Source organism: Girardinichthys multiradiatus, chromosome 10, assembly GCF_021462225.1.
Source record: "Girardinichthys multiradiatus isolate DD_20200921_A chromosome 10, DD_fGirMul_XY1, whole genome shotgun sequence".
In the NCBI taxonomy this organism is placed as follows: domain Eukaryota; kingdom Metazoa; phylum Chordata; class Actinopteri; order Cyprinodontiformes; family Goodeidae; genus Girardinichthys; species Girardinichthys multiradiatus.
In genome coordinates this window covers 21,120,775-21,138,813 of record NC_061803.1, presented here as the reverse complement: position 1 = coordinate 21,138,813, position 18,039 = coordinate 21,120,775, and the positions used below count along the sequence as shown (strand labels likewise).

The following is an 18,039-nucleotide window of genomic DNA, read 5'->3' as shown; positions in this document are numbered from 1 at the left end:
ATACATGGTTTTAAGAGTTTGTATAAATAAAAATCTGTGAAGCGTGACTTGCATGTATGTGGAATCCCGAGAGTCAATAGTTAGTTGCCTTTTGCTGCAATTGCAGCTGCAAGTCTTTTGGGGTTTGTCTCTACAAGCTTTGCACATTTTTTCAGGCCACTTTTCCATTAATGCCAGATTTGTAGAGCGATCCTTCTTCCTAAGCTGTGGATCTCTGCAGCTTCTCCAGAGATCCCATAAGTCTCATGACTGCTTCACTAATTAACGGTCTCCTTGCTTCTGCTTGGGTTGTCAACTTTCTGTTTTCAGAGCCTAAATGTAACAGTGCTCTTTGAGATGTTCAAAGATTCACAACCTAATTCTGCTTTAAACTTCTCCATAACTTCATCTCTAACCTATCTATTGTATTCCTTGGTCTTCATGATGCTGCTTGTTTACTTATGGTCTCTAACAAATATATGAGGTTAGAAACAGAACAGCTGGATTTATACTGGCATTAAGTTACACTAGTAAATAGTATCCACCAGTGTGTAAATGGTTTATTTTCGAGTAAAGAAGACTGACTGCAAATGCAAACCAAACTTTTTAGATTTCTGCTAGTTAAAAAGAAGTGAAAATCATTTATTATTTTTTTCCACTTTACAATTGCTCCAATAAAGCACACTGAATGCATCCCAGTCTTGGGAGAAATCCTGTTAGAGGCTGCAAAGGACCCGAGACTGGAGTGAAGGTTCACCTTCCAGCAACACGAGCCTGAACATGCAGTCAAAGTTACAACGGAAAAATTTAGATCAAAGCTTATTTGTTTGTTAGAATGGCCCAGTCAAAGTCCAGACCTAAATCCAAATGCATACTCAACCCCGTATAGTCAAACCTGTATAAAATTTCGACTATTAAATTGAAGTTATTTAAATGTAAAGTAAAAAGGAAATGATAAACCTAAATAAACTCTACCATTAAGCCACCTGATAATATGTTCCTGATATGCCCACTCCCACCCCCATCAAAGTTTCTTGTAAAAGACAGTTGCGCAGTGATTCGTGGAATGAAGTGGGGCTGACAAACAGCCCAAATGTTTACTTGGTCTGTTGCTTTCTGGGAGGATCTAAACGCAACTAGCCACGCCCCCAATTACCGCCGATTGGTCACTCTTGAGGGTAAATAAAATTCCTCGCTTGTGATTGGTTAAAGATTATTATTTTTCCGCTCATGCTGCTGCTGCAGCTACAAACCAACCCTCTAGGAGAGAAAACCGGGTGCAGATCCTCCCCACGGATTATTATTGAAAACAAACTAGACCTAGAAGAAGCAGGAAGTATCTCACAGCCGTCATGAAATTTGTACGTTTTATTATGAAAAACGCCGCGTTGGCCAGCGCGCCGCAACACATCGAGCATTTCTCCAAATTCTCCCCGTCTCCGCTCTCCATAAAGCAGTTCATCGATTTCGGTGAGTTGGGTTCGAATTTGTTCCATTCTAGCTGAGCTACCTGAACCGTTTAAATCTATAGTTAAATTCTGCAGCATTAAATCATATATCGGCTTATATTTGTGAAATTCAAAGCATGCATCTGCTCTGCTGTGCATATGCTTGCTGCTATGTGTTGTTCACAGGCGTACAGTGTTGCATCAGATCTGCTACAAACTCAGGCTGCACTATGTTGGTGCTAACTGGCCGCAAAAAGCAAGTTCTGGTCTGCAGGTGCTGACTGTTACAAAGGCACAATTTTGCTTTTATATTATGCAAATTGCAGCAACAACTCGAAACAAAAGGAAAAAAGACAAATAGCAGCGTTTTTTTTCTATTTGTTTTTTCTGTCAGATCATTATTTTTCCCTAAGTTTTTTTTTTTTTTGTCTTTACTCGGGTTCCATTAATGCCTATCTGCTTCTAACTGATTACAAAAAACAACTTCCTGCCTGCAATGTAACCATCTATAAATATATTATTTTGACTTTATAATTGCACAATGCACTGAAATAATTCAAACATAAATTCCTGATGGGTGTGCTTGCTGAAGCACTGGAAAACCTTTAAAAAAGCTGAAAAATAAGGAAGGAAGGAAGAAGTTAAATTTATTATCTGTGTAAGAAAATTCAGAATTGATTGTTTTCTCTCTGTCGGCCCCCTATTTATCCCTTATTTCCAGGTTCCATCAACGCCTGTGAGAAGACATCCTTTGTCTTTTTGAGGCAGGAACTCCCTGTGAGGCTCTCCAACATCATGAAGGAGATCAACCTCCTCCCAGACAAGCTGCTCACTACTCCCTCAGTTCAGATAGTGCAGAGATGGTGAGTTGCTTATCCAGGACATGGCATATTCATTTATGGTGATCTAGGTGATCTGCAGTCTGCAACGTCACCCCTTTTTGTGGCCGGGTTTTATTACAGTGACAGCGGTTGTTGTTTGTCACAAACTGGGGCGGTTTATTTGGCCTGAGTTGCATCACGCTCAGAATTACAACAGAGCCCTCTGACCGAGTTGTGCTCTCTCCAACTTGCTCAGAGCGGAGGATGTTGGGAGTGGCTGTGAGCTGTGAACTTTAGCCCAGTTTCCCTGTCACAGGCCCATGTGACCTGTGCTTTTTCTCACTGCGCTATTTTTGTTTTCTTCATGAACTTTCACTTCCTTCAGAGACCCACTCTGCTGTGCCTCCTATGTTTCCCATCATATGTGTAAATGTTTATGTTTTTCAGGTATAGTCAGAGTTTAATGGAGATCCTTGAATTCCTAGACGACAATCCAGATGACCACAGAGTGCTTGCAGAGTAAGGTTTTTGTTAATGTCACATATATGATATGTTGTATCAGAAGATATAACATCTGTTTCTGGAAGATGTTCCAGAGTGTCCGACAGCTGAATGTGTATCCTTTCTCTTCAGGTTTGTCGATGCCTTGGTTACCATCAGAAACAGACACAACGACGTGGTGCCGACCATGGCGCAGGGGGTCATTGAATACAAGGAGGTCTTTCCCCAGGATTTGCTTACCAACCAGAACATCCAATATTTTCTGGATCGTTTCTACCTGAGCCGCATCTCCATCCGAATGTTGATTAACCAGCACAGTAAGTACACATTCAGTTTAAAAATTCAGCAGGATTTTTGTTTTATTTTTGGTTTTTATTTATTTATTTTTGGTCTATTTATTTAGAATTTCTTTGGCAAGCCTTTTTATTTTTATTAAATCTATTACACTTTTTTTTTTCTTTAGATTAACTGCAATAATTTTTTTTTTCAAATGTTTTTATATTAAAACTTATTTTAGCATTTGTTTTGACATTTGTGGGGTTTTTTTTGTATTGTTTTACATGTATTTAGATTTTTTTCTATTCAGTTCGTGGTTTGCTGTTTCCACCATTTTTATTTGGGAATTATTGCAATAAATCTTCTGGATATCCGTAGATATCTTCCTGTTTGACACAGATTTCAAGGTGATTGAGATAGCAAATGTAACATAAGCTCCTCAGTCATCTTGCTTTCAGTCAGCATTGACCTTGCTTAGACACCACAGTACAGCACAGGACAGATTCATTGGGGTAGGTATTTTCTTTTTGGAGATTAAAATTTTATTTTTTATTTTTTCTGTTTTGGGGGAAAGCATCAACATCGGTTTTAAGCATGTTTGAGTACTGAAATCGGTCCCTTGTTACGTTGATTTATTTTCATGTTGCATGTGGATATGACAGCAAAGAGAGAAATTGGCTTCTTCTCTCATTTGGATTGGCAGCAGACATTCAGATATTTAAATTCATAAAAGCCCAAAAAACCAAAAATCATGCACCACAAATGATAAAAGCCAAACTAATAAAGGAACAAAGTCATTAAGGCGACTGATCCATCAGCATGTTCTTCATTAATCAGAGCAGATAGCTTATCTCTGCTTAGCTGTTTACATGTTTAAAGCCTCTGAGCATTTGTGCTGCAGCTGAGTTCGTATGTGCAAAAAAACCTGCAGAAACTGGTGCAGACGGGGATAAGAGAAGCAATGAGGGGATTCTTTTTTCATCTGGAACGATCCTGCAAAGTCTAGAGTTTTGTTTGTCTTGGAAAAACCTGCATCATGTGGGATGTTGAAACACAGACTGCTGAAGCGCACAGTATCGCTGATCCAAAGCGGAATGGGTCAAAACTGCTGTTGCATCAAGGGGAAACGTCAAGAGTTATATAACCTCAACCCTAACAGACCTGTTTCATACTTTAAATTCCCTGCAGGTCTTTTATAACTTTGTTTTTCCAAAGCAAGCGCAGAACAAACTGACTACTTCAAAATAATTTTTTATTTGTATGTTTGTTGTAATCACCTTAGATGCTTCTAAAGACTTTGTAGGGAAAATAAAAAAGATTGAATCAACCTGGTCATCCCCTTTTGTCTTATTTTCTGCAGCTCTTGTGTTTGATGGCACCACTAACCCAGTCCACCCAAACACAATAGGAAGTATTGACTCTCAATGCAAAGTGGGAGATGTAGTCCAGGGTGAGTATAGACTCAATTTAAATCTGAAAGTATTTTAAATGCCCGAAATTTGTGTGATTGTGTTTCAGCAACTTTATTACCAGTACTGTTTTGCTTTTTTTGCTTCTTCCACAAATAAAACTTAATTCGTTTGAATTATCATCAGATGCCTTCCATAGTGCCAAGATGTTGTGTGACCAGTATTACCTCCGCTCCCCTGATCTGGTTCTGCAGGAAATGAACCGTAAGTTCTTCTCTCTTTAATATGTTCCTTTCAGTTTAAAGATTTAGTACCTTGCAAAAGTATTTATATCTCTTGAACTTTTCCACATGTTTTGAAGCTTCATTCCATTTTATTTGGAAATTATCTGATAGATCGACATAAAGCAGAGCATGACTGTGGAGTGAAAGGAAGTGGTTTCCAAGGTTCTTACCAAATACAAATCTGAAGTCTGTTCTGCATTTGTATTTAGTTCCCTTTACTCGTCCTCAAATAACACAGAGTTCAATCAGTAGCCTTCAGATTTGACCTAGTTAGTAAACCAAGCAATTGCCTTTAGATTTCACCTGATTAGTAAATGGAGCCCACTAGTAATATGTGTAATTTAATCCCAGTATTATTTCAATTATACTGTGATGGACTGGAAGGTGTGTTAGAGAACTTTTGTGAGCAAACAGCATCACGAAGACAAAGGAACACAGCAGACAGGAATAAATGGAAAGAAGAAGGCAAGCATGCAAATGCATCAAGACCTGGCCGACCACCTAAACTGACAGGGCGGGTAAGGTGAACCTTAATCTGAGAAGCAGACAAGAGATGACTCCTAGGAGCTGCAGAGATCCATCCCTCAGACTACTGGAGAATCTCTTGACAGGACAACTATCATTCGTGAACTCCGAAAATCTGGCCTTTATTCATAAAGTGTAAAGAAGCAAGCCATAAGAAGTGCAAGTTTTCTTCATTACGGTGCTCTGGTCAGAGAATCAAAATTGAACACAAACATAAGTGAAACCTTACACCCTGACTACAAGGCAATCCAGAGAGAAATCCTGTTGGAGGCTGCAGAAGACTTGAGACTGGGTGGAAGATCACCTTCCAGCAGAAAAATGACCCCAAACATGCATTCAGAACTACAATGCATGGTTTAGATCAATGCATGTTCATGTGTTAGAATGGTCCAGTCAAAGTCCAGACTTAAATCCAATTGAGAGTCTATGGTAAAAATTGATGTGTGCATATACTCTCCTTCCAATCTGTCAGAGCTTGAGCAAATTTGCAAAGTAAACCATTCAGGATTTTTTTTAATATCATTTTTTTTCTTGACAATTAAACTCTTTGCGTTGGTGTGTCACATAAAATCGCACTGAAATACATTGCAGTCTGGCCTATTACAGTCAGATCAACCATATCTGAAATAGTCTGAACTGACCCTTTAAATTCAACGCTGTATAGTTAGAACGGTTCCAGATGAACGAGTAGAAGGCACGTGTAATAGATTATAAATGAACTGTTAACATTTAGGGTTTTTGTTTCTTCTATTTTTGTGCAGACAAGAAGAAGAGTGACCCAATAAGCATTGTGTATGTGCCATCTCACCTTTATCACATGTTGTTTGAGCTTTTCAAGGTAGGAGACCCTCCCTTTCAATTCATGCACATGCCTAAAATTAACATAATCTTTTAAAATTGCTAAGTTTCCTCTTTGTTTTGTAGAATGCAATGAGAGCTACCATCGAGACCCACGAGAGCAGCAACAACCTCCCACCTATTAAGGTCATGGTGTCTCTCGGTGGAGAAGACATGTCAATCAAGGTGATTCACAAGGTTTAAAGTGAGGGTCAACACTTATAGCGGTTAGTTAGATAAGATGAGTGAAAAATAGTTGTAGAGCTTTATAGGACAATAAGGAATACGCCTTATAGTTCAGATAAAATATTTTTTTCTGAGGCAGGAAGACATCAGATCCCCAGCTTCTCAATTTAAAAAAAAATACTCTTTAATTAGTGGTACAAAGGATCCCTGTGTTGACCAAGCCAACATTTCCAGCAGATCTCAGAGTTGTTTTTACTCTGAATGTTTTATCTGTTCCAGTTATGTAACAATTCAGTTCTCATTTCAGCAAAGTGCTTTTTGTAACCTATCAAATCCGATAAGATAATGCAATATTGAAGCTTTTACAGTGGTCCCAATGTTTCACTGGAATCAGCACTTGTTTTTAACTGGCAACAACTGATCCAGCTGAACAAACAAAATTGTTACCAATTTGCATTTGGGTTTATGTACACATTGCTCTCATTATTATCTAAGATGATTAGAAAGTAAAGTCTCTTTCTTCATAGTTACTCCAAATGGATTAGGCAAGATCCTCCTTTAATACACATTTTTTACTGGTTTACTATTCATTCAGTTCAGTACCATTTCACTACAAACGTCATCTCAACGCACTTTACAAAATAAGCAAGCTGTATTCCTATCCTGTTGTATAGAATTCAGTTATGTCCAGTGTAATCCAAGTGAATGGTTAGATTTAGATTCGAGTACATGCAGTACTACAATCCAGATTACAGGTCCTTCTCAAAATATTAGCATATTGTGATAAAGTTAATTATTTTCCATAATGTCATGATGAAAATTTAACATTCATATATTTTAGATTCATTGCACACTAACTGAAATATTTCAGGTCTTTTATTGTCTTAATACAGATGATTTTGGCATACAGCTCATGAAAACCCAACATTCCTATCTCACAAAATTAGCATATCAATAAAAGGGTCTCTAAACGAGCTATGAACCTAATCATCTGAATCAACGAGTTAACTCTAAACACCTGCAAAAGATTCCTGAGGCCTTTAAAACTCCCAGCCTGGTTCATCACTCAAAACCCCAATCATGGGTAAGACTGCCGACCTGACTGCTGTCCAGAAGGCCACTATTGACACCCTCAAGCAACAGGGTAAGACACACAAAGAAATTTCTGAACGAATAGGCTGTTCCCAGAGTGCTGTATCAAGGCACCTCAGTGGGAAGTCTGTGGGAAGGAAAAAGTGTGGCAGAAAATGCTGCACAACGAGAAGAGGTGACCGGACCCTGAGGAAGATTGTGGAGAAGGGCCGATTCCAGACCTTGGGGGACCTGCGGAAGCAGTGGACTGAGTCTGGAGTAGAAACATCCAGAGCCACCGTGCACAGGCGTGTGCAGGAAATGGGCTACAGATGCCACATTCCCCAGGTCAAGCCACTTTTGAACCAGAAACAGCGGCAGAAGCGCCTGACCTGGGCTACAGAGAAGCAGCACTGGACTGTTGCTCAGTGGTCCAAAGTACTTTTTTCGGATGAAAGCAAATTCTGCATGTCATTCGGAAATCAAGGTGACAGAGTCTGGAGGAAGACTGGGGAGAAGGAAATGCCAAAATGCCAGAAGTCCAGTGTCAAGTACCCACAGTCAGTGATGGTCTGGGGTGCCGTGTCAGCTGCTGGTGTTGGTCCACTGTGTTTTATCAAGGGCAGGGTCAATGCAGCTAGCTATCAGGAGATTTTGGAGCACTTCATGCTTCCATCTGCTGAAAAGCTTTATGGAGATGAAGATTTCATTTTTCAGCACGACCTGGCACCTGCTCACAGTGCCAAAACCACTGGTAAATGGTTTACTGACCATGGTATCACTGTGCTCAATTGGCCTGCCAACTCTTCTGACCTGAACCCCATAGAGAATCTGTGGGATATTGTGAAGAGAACGTTGAGAGACTCAAGACCCAACACTCTGGATGAGCTAAAGGCCGCTATCGAAGCATCCTGGGCCTCCATAAGACCTCAGCAGTGCCACAGGCTGATTGCCTCCATGCCACGCCGCATTGAAGCAGTCATTTCTGCCAAAGGATTCCCGACCAAGTATTGAGTGCATAACTGTACATGATTATTTGAAGGTTGACGTTTTTTGTATTAAAAACACTTTTCTTTTATTGGTCGGATTAAATATGCTAATTTTGTGAGATAGGAATTTTGGGTTTTCATGAGCTGTATGCCACAATCATCCGTATTAAGACAATAAAAGACCTGAAATATTTCAGTTAGTGTGCAATGAATCTAAAATATATGAATGTTAAATTTTCATCATGGCATTATGGAAAATAATGACCTTTATCACAATATGCTAATATTTTGAGAAGGACCTGTATAAAGTGTAATACACAGAAAATCAGATGATCTTTCAAAGCTTCTACTAAAGCTAAAATGGCTAAAATGGTATCTAAAGAAGTCAAGCTAATTTAGATTAGGGGTTGAGTTTATAGAAATCTTCCATCTTCAGCAAATAGACTGTGTGCTGAGCTAATGGCAGTAATTGCTTCATTAATGACTTTGTAAAGGAAAGGAAAAGATCTAAGATCAGAAGCACTGGGGCCAGGTGTACTTTATCTTTGAAAAGGAAACAGAGAGCGCACACAGCTGCAGCATGGCTTTATCAGTGTTTTGTCCATGAAACAGAAGCAAAACACTGAGCACTTATGAGCTTATGACATTATTTCTCACCATTGAGGTTACAAAGATTCCTTTCATCTAAGAAAAGTAGCACTGAAGCTGTGACCAGATGAGATTAGAAAGACTTGGACAGAATCGGTGCCACTGAACTGTAAGCCTTCTTTTTATTAAATATAGCTGGACTACTGTACCAGCAGAACAGAGGAACACCAGACACTTTGTTCTCTACATGTATCAAACGGTGGCTGCTAAATAATCTGAAGTCAAGTTTATTTATATACTTGACTTGAAATACCATCATACCTTAAAGTAGTGGTAGTTGTATTTTGCCAGATATTTTATTCATATACCTATGCTCATCATTAACCTGCCAGGGATTATGGCTGAAACCTTTGCCTTGATTGGCAAACTCTGCAACATTTACTATGTTTTATGTTGCTTAATGTGCCTTTTTTTTATTAATAAATAATTACAACAATGTTATGCTTTAAATCTGTTCTTTTGACCAGTTATTTAGCTCTCATCACATTTTAACACACACCTCCGCGCGCTGAGTTGTCTTCTTCTGTGTCTGTCTTCTCCTGCAGGTGTGCGACAGGGGCGGTGGCGTCCCCTTTCGCAGGATCGAGAACCTTTTCAGCTACATGTACTCCACAGCCCCTGCTCCACAGATAGGCGACCATTCCAGAGCACCCCTAGTAAGAAGAATTTTGTTATCTTTTCCATTTATTCCACTTTCATTTATAAATATAAAAGATACTCCATAAATACGTGCACTGTATGACTGAAAAAAGAGGCGGGAAGAAGTAAATACATGTATGTAACTCTCTATATCCTATTTATAAAATACTTGGCATCAATATTAGTTATTTTCCACAATTTAGATTCAAATAATATATTTTGTAGAATAATGTTTGCCCAGTTTTATTGAAATGGTATTTAATATAATTTTATACCCCAGTCTAACAATTAACTTCACCTAGAATAAAATCATCATTATTATAAATACATATATTACCTATATTTTTGCCATTATACGTCATTTTAGATTTCAGATATATTTTTTCCAACTTGTTTGCTTTTACCTTTATACTATAAATAAAATAGATTTTTAATATTCATTACATTTTTATACATAATATTTTTGCAGTATAGCATATTTATTTTGACCTTTCACATAAAGTTTATTTTGTTTATACTGTATACTTGTACAGTTGCTGTCAGCCTAGGAACTTTAAAAAGCTTTTTTTTGTCTTTTATTTATACTCTTTAGGGATTGCATTTCTAGCAAGTTTTTTTTGTCTCATCAGACGTTATTTACCTACAGTCAATAAAGCAACCCTGAAATTGAGTGTTATTAGTTCGAAACAACAAAGTTTAAGCCTTTCCTCTTTCTCTGCAGGCTGGATTCGGCTATGGTCTTCCCATCTCTCGTCTCTATGCTAAATACTTCCAGGGCGATCTGCAGCTTTACTCAATGGAGGGTTTTGGCACAGATGCTGTCATCTACTTGAAGGTAAGCTATTTTGTGCATAAAACTGGCTCAAAACAAATGGGTGTGAACTGCCTTGTGACTTTTTGCCTCGTTAAACACCAGCACAATTCTTGACAGGTCAGTTAGTAAATCCGATTTGCTGATCTGTCCCTCCAGGCTCTGTCCACGGACTCCATCGAAAGGCTGCCAGTATACAACAAAACCGCTTTGAAGAACTACAAAGTGTGCCAGGAGGCTGATGACTGGTGTGTGCCCAGTAAAGAACCATTAGATCTGTGCAAATACAAGGTGGCCTAGTCAAATAGACCTTAAGGTGCATCCGCTACTTTAAGACTACAAAGCATGAATTCTCCATGGAACATGTTGTATTTCCATGGGATCATCCGCCAAGGCAGATGAGCTTCTTAAGCCTCCCAGTACCAGAGCAGAGTTCAGCCTGTATCACCAGTAGCATATTATGTCCAACTTCTGTCATCCTTTTTAGTCTCTGTAATAGAAACTAGACAAACTCAAAACTGCTTTTGACGAGGGTGCTTAAGCACAATTGCCACTGAGACCGGGTGAACCAGCCCGAAAGCTGCTGATACAAGACTCGACCTCAACCAAGAAAAAAATGGAGTCTTGTGCAGGTAGGGAGAAAGCGAGAGGAGACGCCCAGCACATTACTGGTGTCGATGAGAGGAAAGTCAGAGTAGACTGAAGTAGAGGAAGTTGTAAGAGATCCTGCAGTTTTGAGTTAGATGTAAAAGCTTTTACATAACAGAGAAATCTGTTCAGCTATTCCTTATAGTAGCAAAGGCACCTCTTGGCAAAATACTTGAACAATCAAAACTGATATTTGCACCTCAATTTTTATGGTACTGTACTGTTTGGTTTAAAGATTTTTTAAAAAGGCAAGACTTTGTTGAATTGTTTTGTTTTGTTTTTTGGGTTTTTTTGCATGAATAATCTTGCAGACCTTTTCTATTTCAGCCTTTGCAAATGTAAAAAAACTGACCGTTTGCTCGGTTTTATGGACCAGGCTAAAATTAATGCTCAATTTTTCTGTGCATTATTTGTAATAACTACAAAGAAAACGGGCACTATTTTCAACAAGCCGCAGCTCGAGTAGGAAAAAGATTTCGGTCAGTCCATGAGAGTATTTGCCAGCCTTGTCTAAAAGCCAGGCTTTAAAACAAATCCATTATATGAGTGTTATTAAGCCCAAGTAGGTGCCATGTTTGTGGTTATAAAAGGCCAGTTTTTTGTACACTGTGCCAAATGAGTCTGTTGTGGGTCCAGACGCGGTCAAAACAGTTATTGTTTTACTTAATTGTTCTTGTGTTTATCTAACTCATGCAGTATGTAAAAGGTTATTTTTACATCTACAATTTGTGACTGAAATAACTGTAAATACTGTAAATAAAAACAGGAATACCTTGATGAAAAATTTTACTTTTGTCTTTTTTTTTTTTTATTCTGTGTACTTTGAGAAAAATCAATATCTCTTCCTCATTCTTTAAGGGTAGTTAATTAAACCTGTGCAAAGAGTAGTAAGCAAAACAAGCAAAGGATAGAGGGCTAACAGTTTAGTGTCACTGGAGCCTTGCTAAAACTGCCGATAAGATCAAATAGAGCAGCTTTTCCATTATTAAATCATTAAAAAAGAAACTTCTTGTTGCACGTCTGGGTTCAGTTCTGTTGTCAGTTTCTTCGCCTTTTAGTACAAACTGTTTCTTCCGCGCTGTCGCCAGCACATGAATGAGTGGATCACGTTTTCCTGCATTTCTGGCCCAGAGCCCAGTAAGACAGGTTGCAGTGGGTAAACTGAGAGGGGAAGGTCTTGTGTTTGTCTAGTATTTAAAGCATGCGAGACTCCTGCAGCTTAAGGCCAGCAGCCCTAGGTAGTGCTAATAATAAGCTGGCTACTTATACATTTTGCTGTCTGTGATTTTAAGCCTCAACCTTCAGTGTATTTTTAGGGAGACTTTCATGAGGTTGACATAGACAAGAGAAATGCTATCTGGTTTTCCAGTTATGTTTAAAAAAAGTGTGGCATACACACATTTAGTCCTACAAGTCAAGCTTAGAATCACCTTTCCCTCAATTACAATTTTAAGACATTTGGGGTATTTCCACATCTAAAGACTAATATTTCTCCCTGTTTTTCTTTGCTAAGCAGCTCGAGTTCTGTCAGATTGGCTATAGAGCCTCTGCAAACACTGATCTTCAGGTCTTGCTATAAATTTATAATTGGATTTAGCTCCATCCATTAACATCCCCTCCTTGAACCGCCACCTTAACGTGGTGGTGGGGTTTGAGTGCCCAAATGATCCAGAGGTTATGTTGTCTGGGGCCTAAATACCCCTGGTAGGGTCTCCCATGGCAAACAGGCTCTAGGTGATGGGTCAGACAAAGAGCAGATCAAGAATCCCTCATGAGGACGAAAATATCGAGGCACGTGACGTCGCCCGGTACGGTGGAGCCAGGGTCCCACCCTGGAGCCAGGCCTGGGGTCGGGACTCGCCGGACAGCGCCTGGTGGCCGGGTTGCTCCCGGCCGGGCCAAGCCCGAACGAGAGACATGAGGCCATCCTTCAGTGGGCCCACCACCTGCAGGGGGAACTATGACGGACTGGTGCAAAGAGGATTGGGTGGCGGACAATGGTGGAGACCTCAGCGGCCCGATCACCAGATGCTTAAGCTGGCTCTAGGGACGTGGAATGTCACCTCGCTGGGTGGGAAGGAGCCTGAGCTTGTGCGGGAGGTCGAGAGATATCGACTAGAAATAGTCGGGCTCGCCTCCACGCACAGCGTGGGCTCTGGAACCCATCTCCTTGAGAGGGGTCCGACTCTCTTCTATTCTGGAGTTGCCCACGGGGAGAGGCGGTGGGCTGGTGTGGGTTTGCTTGTCGCCCCTCAGCTCAGCCGTCTCGTGTTGGGGTTTACCCCAGTGGATGAGAGGGTCGTATCCCTGCGCCTTTGGGTTGGGGATAGGTCTCTGACTGTCGTCTCGGCCTACGAGCCGAGCGGTAGTGCGGAGAACCCGGCCTTCTTGGTGTCCCTGTCAGGGGTGCTGTATAGTGCTCCTCCCGGGGACTCCATTATTCTGCTGGGGGACTTCAACGCCCACGTGGGAAATGACAGTGACACCTGGAAGAGGCGTGATTGGGAGGAATGGTCTCCCCGATCTGAATCTGAGTGGTGTTTTGTTATTGGACTTCTGTGCTAGTCACGGATTGTCCATAATGAACACCATGTTCAAACATAAGGGTGTCCATCAGTGCACTTGGCACCAGGACACCCTAGGCAGGAGGTCAATGATCGACTTTGTTGTCGTATCATCAGACCTTCGGCCGCATGTTTTGGACACTCGGGTGAAGAGAGGGGCTGAGCTGTCCACTGATCATCACCTGGTGGTGAGTTGGATCCGCTGGAGGAGGAGAAAGCCGGACAGACTCGGCAGGCCCAAGCGCATAGTGAGGGTCTGCTGGGAACGCCTGGCGGAGCCCTTGGCCAGGAATGTATTCAACTCCCACCTCCAGGAGAGCTTTGACCAGATCCCGAGGGATGTTGGAGACATAGAGTCTGAGTGGAACATGTTCTCAGCCTCTATTGTCGATGCTGCTGCCCGTAGCTGCGGCCATAAGGTCTGCGGTGCCTGTTGCGTTGGCAATCCCAGAACCCGGTGGTGGACACCGGCAGGGCTGCCCTTTGTCACCGGTCCTGTTCATAACTTTTATGGACAGGATTTCTAGACGCAGTCAAGGGCCGGAGGGGGTCTGGTTTGGGGACCAGTGGATTTCATCTTTTCTTTTTGCAGATGACGTGGTCCTGCTGGCCCCCTCTAGCCAAGACCTACAGCATGCGCTGTGGCAGTTCGCAGCCGAGTGTGAAGCGGCTGGGATGAAGATCAGCTCCTCCAAGTCTGAGGCCATGGTACTCGACCGGAAAAGGGTGGCTTGTCCTCTTCTGGTTGGAGGGGAGTTCCTGCCTCAAGTGGAGGAGTTTAAGTATCTCGGGGTCTTGTTCACGAGCGGGGGAAAAATGGAGCGGGAGATCGACAGATGGATCGGTGCGGCTGCCGCAGTAATGGGGGCACTGTGCCGGTCCGTTGTGGTGAAGAGAGAGCTGAGCCGAAAAGCAAAGCTCTCAATTTACCGGTCGGTCTACGTTCCTACCCTCACCTATCGTCATGAACTTTGGGTCATGACCGAAAGAACGAGATCCCAGATACAAGCGGCTGAAATGAGCTTCCTCCGTAGGGTGGCCGGGCACTCCCTTAGAGATAGGGTGAGGAGCTCAGCCATCCGGGAGGGGCTCGGAGTAGAGCCGCTGCTCCTCTACATCGAGAGGAGCCAGTTGAGGTGGCTCGGGCATCTATACCGAATGCCTCCTGGACGCCTTCCTCGGGAGGTGTTTCAGGCACGTCCCACTGGGAGGAGGCCCAGGGGACGGCCCAGGACACGCTGGAGGGACTATGTCTCTCGGCTGGCCTGGGAACGCCTTGAGCTCCCCCCGGAGGAGCTGGAGGACGTGTCTGGGGAGAGGGACGTCTGGGCGTCTCTGCTGAGTCTGCTGCCCCCGCGACCCGGTCCCGGATAAGCGGAAGACGACGAGACGAGAAACATGGACGGGGCCATTCTAACACATAAGTATTCTGAATATGTTTGATCTAAACCATCCAGTCTGGATATCTGATTGAACATTTAGGCCTGTTGTCCTGATGGAAGGTTACTCTTTGGATTTCTTCCAGGACTGCTCTGTATTTAGCTCCATCCATTAACATTGACAAGAATCTCCACATCATGACCCTAAGAGCTTATTGATTAAGAAAAACTAAGCTACTTACCTGAGGTAATAGTTGTTTAACTCACAGCAGGCTTCTATAAGGTGTTTCTGTTCTAAAAATCTTTTTAATTAGGGCTTGGTATTGTGAAGTACTCTTACATTAGGTGTAAAAAAACATTTAAGGGAATGCTCTTGATAAAGGAAAATTTCTTGGCTGAATACTGACATTATATGACCACAGCAAGACCTATATCCACAATTTCTGTGCAAATTCAAACATATTTCTGTCACAAGTTGGACTCTGCCGGGCTGCTTGATGTTAGAGATCATGTTTGTGGTTATTGGCTAGGAGAGTCACTGCATTGCAGTAAGGAGTCTGTTTTGGGAACCTCAGGGTTTCATCTCTTTTTTAAGACAACATGGTTCTGTTGGAGTCCTAATGCCATGACCATCAAAATTGGAGCTGTTCCTCATTCAATTAACCCAGTTGAGGTAATTCACGTATTTGATAAGGGTGCCTGCCTTTGTAAATGTTTACGGTCTGTTCCACTGGGACAGATAATAGGAACTCACTAGATGGGGCATATTTCCCTTCAGGCCTTTGAAACCTTTGGAGAACGCACACCCAGTGCACCTCAGCATGTCTTGTTAGTTTTCACACATCATTTTATGTCTTTCATACACAAGTGAAGCATTTTGCTGAAGTGATCCAGAGCAGAAAAGAGACATTTATCAACCAAATTATACAGATGTAAGTTGTGTAACAATAAAATACTGTTTTATTAAGCACCAAAATAAACCAAGATGTTGGTGTCTTGTTCATGTGTTGTGAACTCCATCCATATGTGTGTATATAAATGGGCCTGTGATGACTTATGTTGGGTACACAACCTGGCTTCATGACCATGATAAGCTGATCACTGATTATGAAATAAGCCTCGCCTTATCTTCTCACATGCCCAGTCAAACATAACACTTTTATTATCCAAGAGAATATTTTGTAGTTGAAAATGTTTTCTATGCCTGTTTGCTTTTGTAATTTAATAAAAGATCCAGGTGGGGCTCAAGTTTATCTGGGGCAGAAGTCCATCAGCATCTGATCTAAAAACAACCATGAGCCAAGCTGTTTACCCAAACACGAGCTGGCAGATCTGTGTACGTCAAAGAGTGGAAAGAATCCAGTCGTGTCATCCTTATCACATGGAAACAAAAGCTTCTGATTAACTCGCTGTAGCAACAGGAATGACTGCCAAAGCACATTGTGTCCAACATCTCATGTGCATGTTTATGTGAACAGAAATTCTGAGTTCACTCATGCATGATGTGCAGAGGTTACGCAGTGTTTAGAGATAAGTCATATGCAGCATAAAACATTAAGAAAGAAAAACCCATTGATTTAATGATGAGGCAATTATGATGTTGTAATTATTCACCCTACCACAGATATTGTATTATTTTATTGTTATTATATCACTATATTTTACAGTTTATTTCTATGGCTGGAATGATTTGTTCTTATCTTGCTCTAATCCTGCTGGAAGCTTAACCTTCACATCTGTGTTCACCCTTTTGCAGATTTGCTGCGTATTGAGCTCAACCCATCTGACCGGAGCACTTTCTTCCACATGTTTGCTGAGTCTCCACATGACTTCTGGAACTATTTAAATTCAAGCAATTAGCTTCTCATTTTTATGGTAAAGTGAAAAAAAAAAGCATCTCAGATGACGCAAGGACTATTGGAACTATTTTTTGGTATTCTTTTCAAAACAAAAAACAGCCTTCTTCTTGCCATCCTTTAGTTACTACTATACCCTTCTCTCCCACCTGAGTTGTTGATCTCTGCAGCTCCCCAAGAGTTATCATGGGCTTCTTGGCTGCTTCTCTAATTAATGCTCTTGTTGGCCTGTCAGTTCAAGCTGATGTCTAGGCCTTATTGGGTTTACAGTTTTGTTATAATCTTAACATGTTCAAGTGATGGATTAAACAGTTTTTTGTGAGATGTTTAAAGCTGCTTTAAACGTCTCCACAACTTCGTCCCTGACCTGCCAGCTGTCTTCCTTGGTCTTCATGACACTGTTTGACCTGAGAAATAAATCTAAAATACATAGGATTTCTACTGAGATTAAATTACAGGTAACTCTATTTACTTATTAGGTTACCTGGGAAGGCAGTTGGTTGCACAGAATTATATTTACGGTTATTAGAGTAAAGATGACTAAGCAACACGCCATATTTTTTTTTCCATTTTACAACTGTGCACAACTTTGTGTGGGTCTATATTAAATCCCAATAAAAATATATTAGTGCTGTAGATTGTAACATGACAAAATGTGGTCAAGAGTTGTGAATACTTTAGCTTTTTTATATATGAAAGCAAAGATATACAAACAAGACAAAAACAGTTGACAAAATTATCTTATGTTCATTAGTAAGATCAGTTTTTTAAACAACTGGCTAAAAGTGATAAAATGTTCAGTAAATTAACAAGCATTGCATTATTTATAACTGTATTTTCCTCATTGAGGCTCCATATACAATGCAGAATTGGGATTGTCATTTTCTTTGGAAGCACAATTACATACATTAGGGAAAACTTTTTATTTTTAATTTCAGTTATTAGAGTTGAGTGTGAACTCTTTATAGAACCCTGGTACTGAAGGAACATCTAAACAGGCCTGATTTTAATCTCATGCTGTCAGCAAAACTTTGCTGTATCTAGATTTGTACTGTGTTCCCGTTTATATGGTTGGCTATAAAATAAAGTGAAATGAAAATGGAACAAATGCTCTGCTGACACAAACGGAAACTTAACCAGATAGACTTTAACATGAATTAACATTTAA

The 18,039-nt window shown here is 40.9% G+C and overlaps 1 protein-coding gene across 1 annotated transcript; it reads left to right on the top strand.

Annotated features, from left to right (window-relative positions):
- The first annotated feature begins 1,226 nt into the window (after window positions 1-1,226).
- Window positions 1,227-11,861, top strand: pdk2a (pyruvate dehydrogenase kinase 2a). Its single transcript, XM_047377931.1, has 11 exons — window positions 1,227-1,449; window positions 2,149-2,290; window positions 2,696-2,767; window positions 2,882-3,066; window positions 4,386-4,475; window positions 4,621-4,698; window positions 6,005-6,081; window positions 6,168-6,266; window positions 9,520-9,630; window positions 10,335-10,448; window positions 10,584-11,861. The coding sequence occupies exons 1-11, from the start codon at window positions 1,332-1,334 to the stop codon at window positions 10,722-10,724; spliced, it is 1,227 nt and encodes a 408-aa protein (XP_047233887.1). The 5' UTR covers window positions 1,227-1,331; the 3' UTR covers window positions 10,725-11,861.
- Window positions 11,862-18,039: the final 6,178 nt, after the last annotated feature.

Coding starts and splice junctions, on each gene's coding strand:
- pdk2a (XM_047377931.1), top strand. CDS start 1,332: ATGAAATTTGTACGTTTTATTATGAAAAACGCCGCGTTGGCCAGCGCG. Junction 4,699..6,004: donor GGTTCTGCAGGAAATGAACC/GTAAGTTCTTCT, acceptor ATTTTTGTGCAG/ACAAGAAGAAGAGTGACCCA. Junction 10,449..10,583: donor ATGCTGTCATCTACTTGAAG/GTAAGCTATTTT, acceptor CTGTCCCTCCAG/GCTCTGTCCACGGACTCCAT.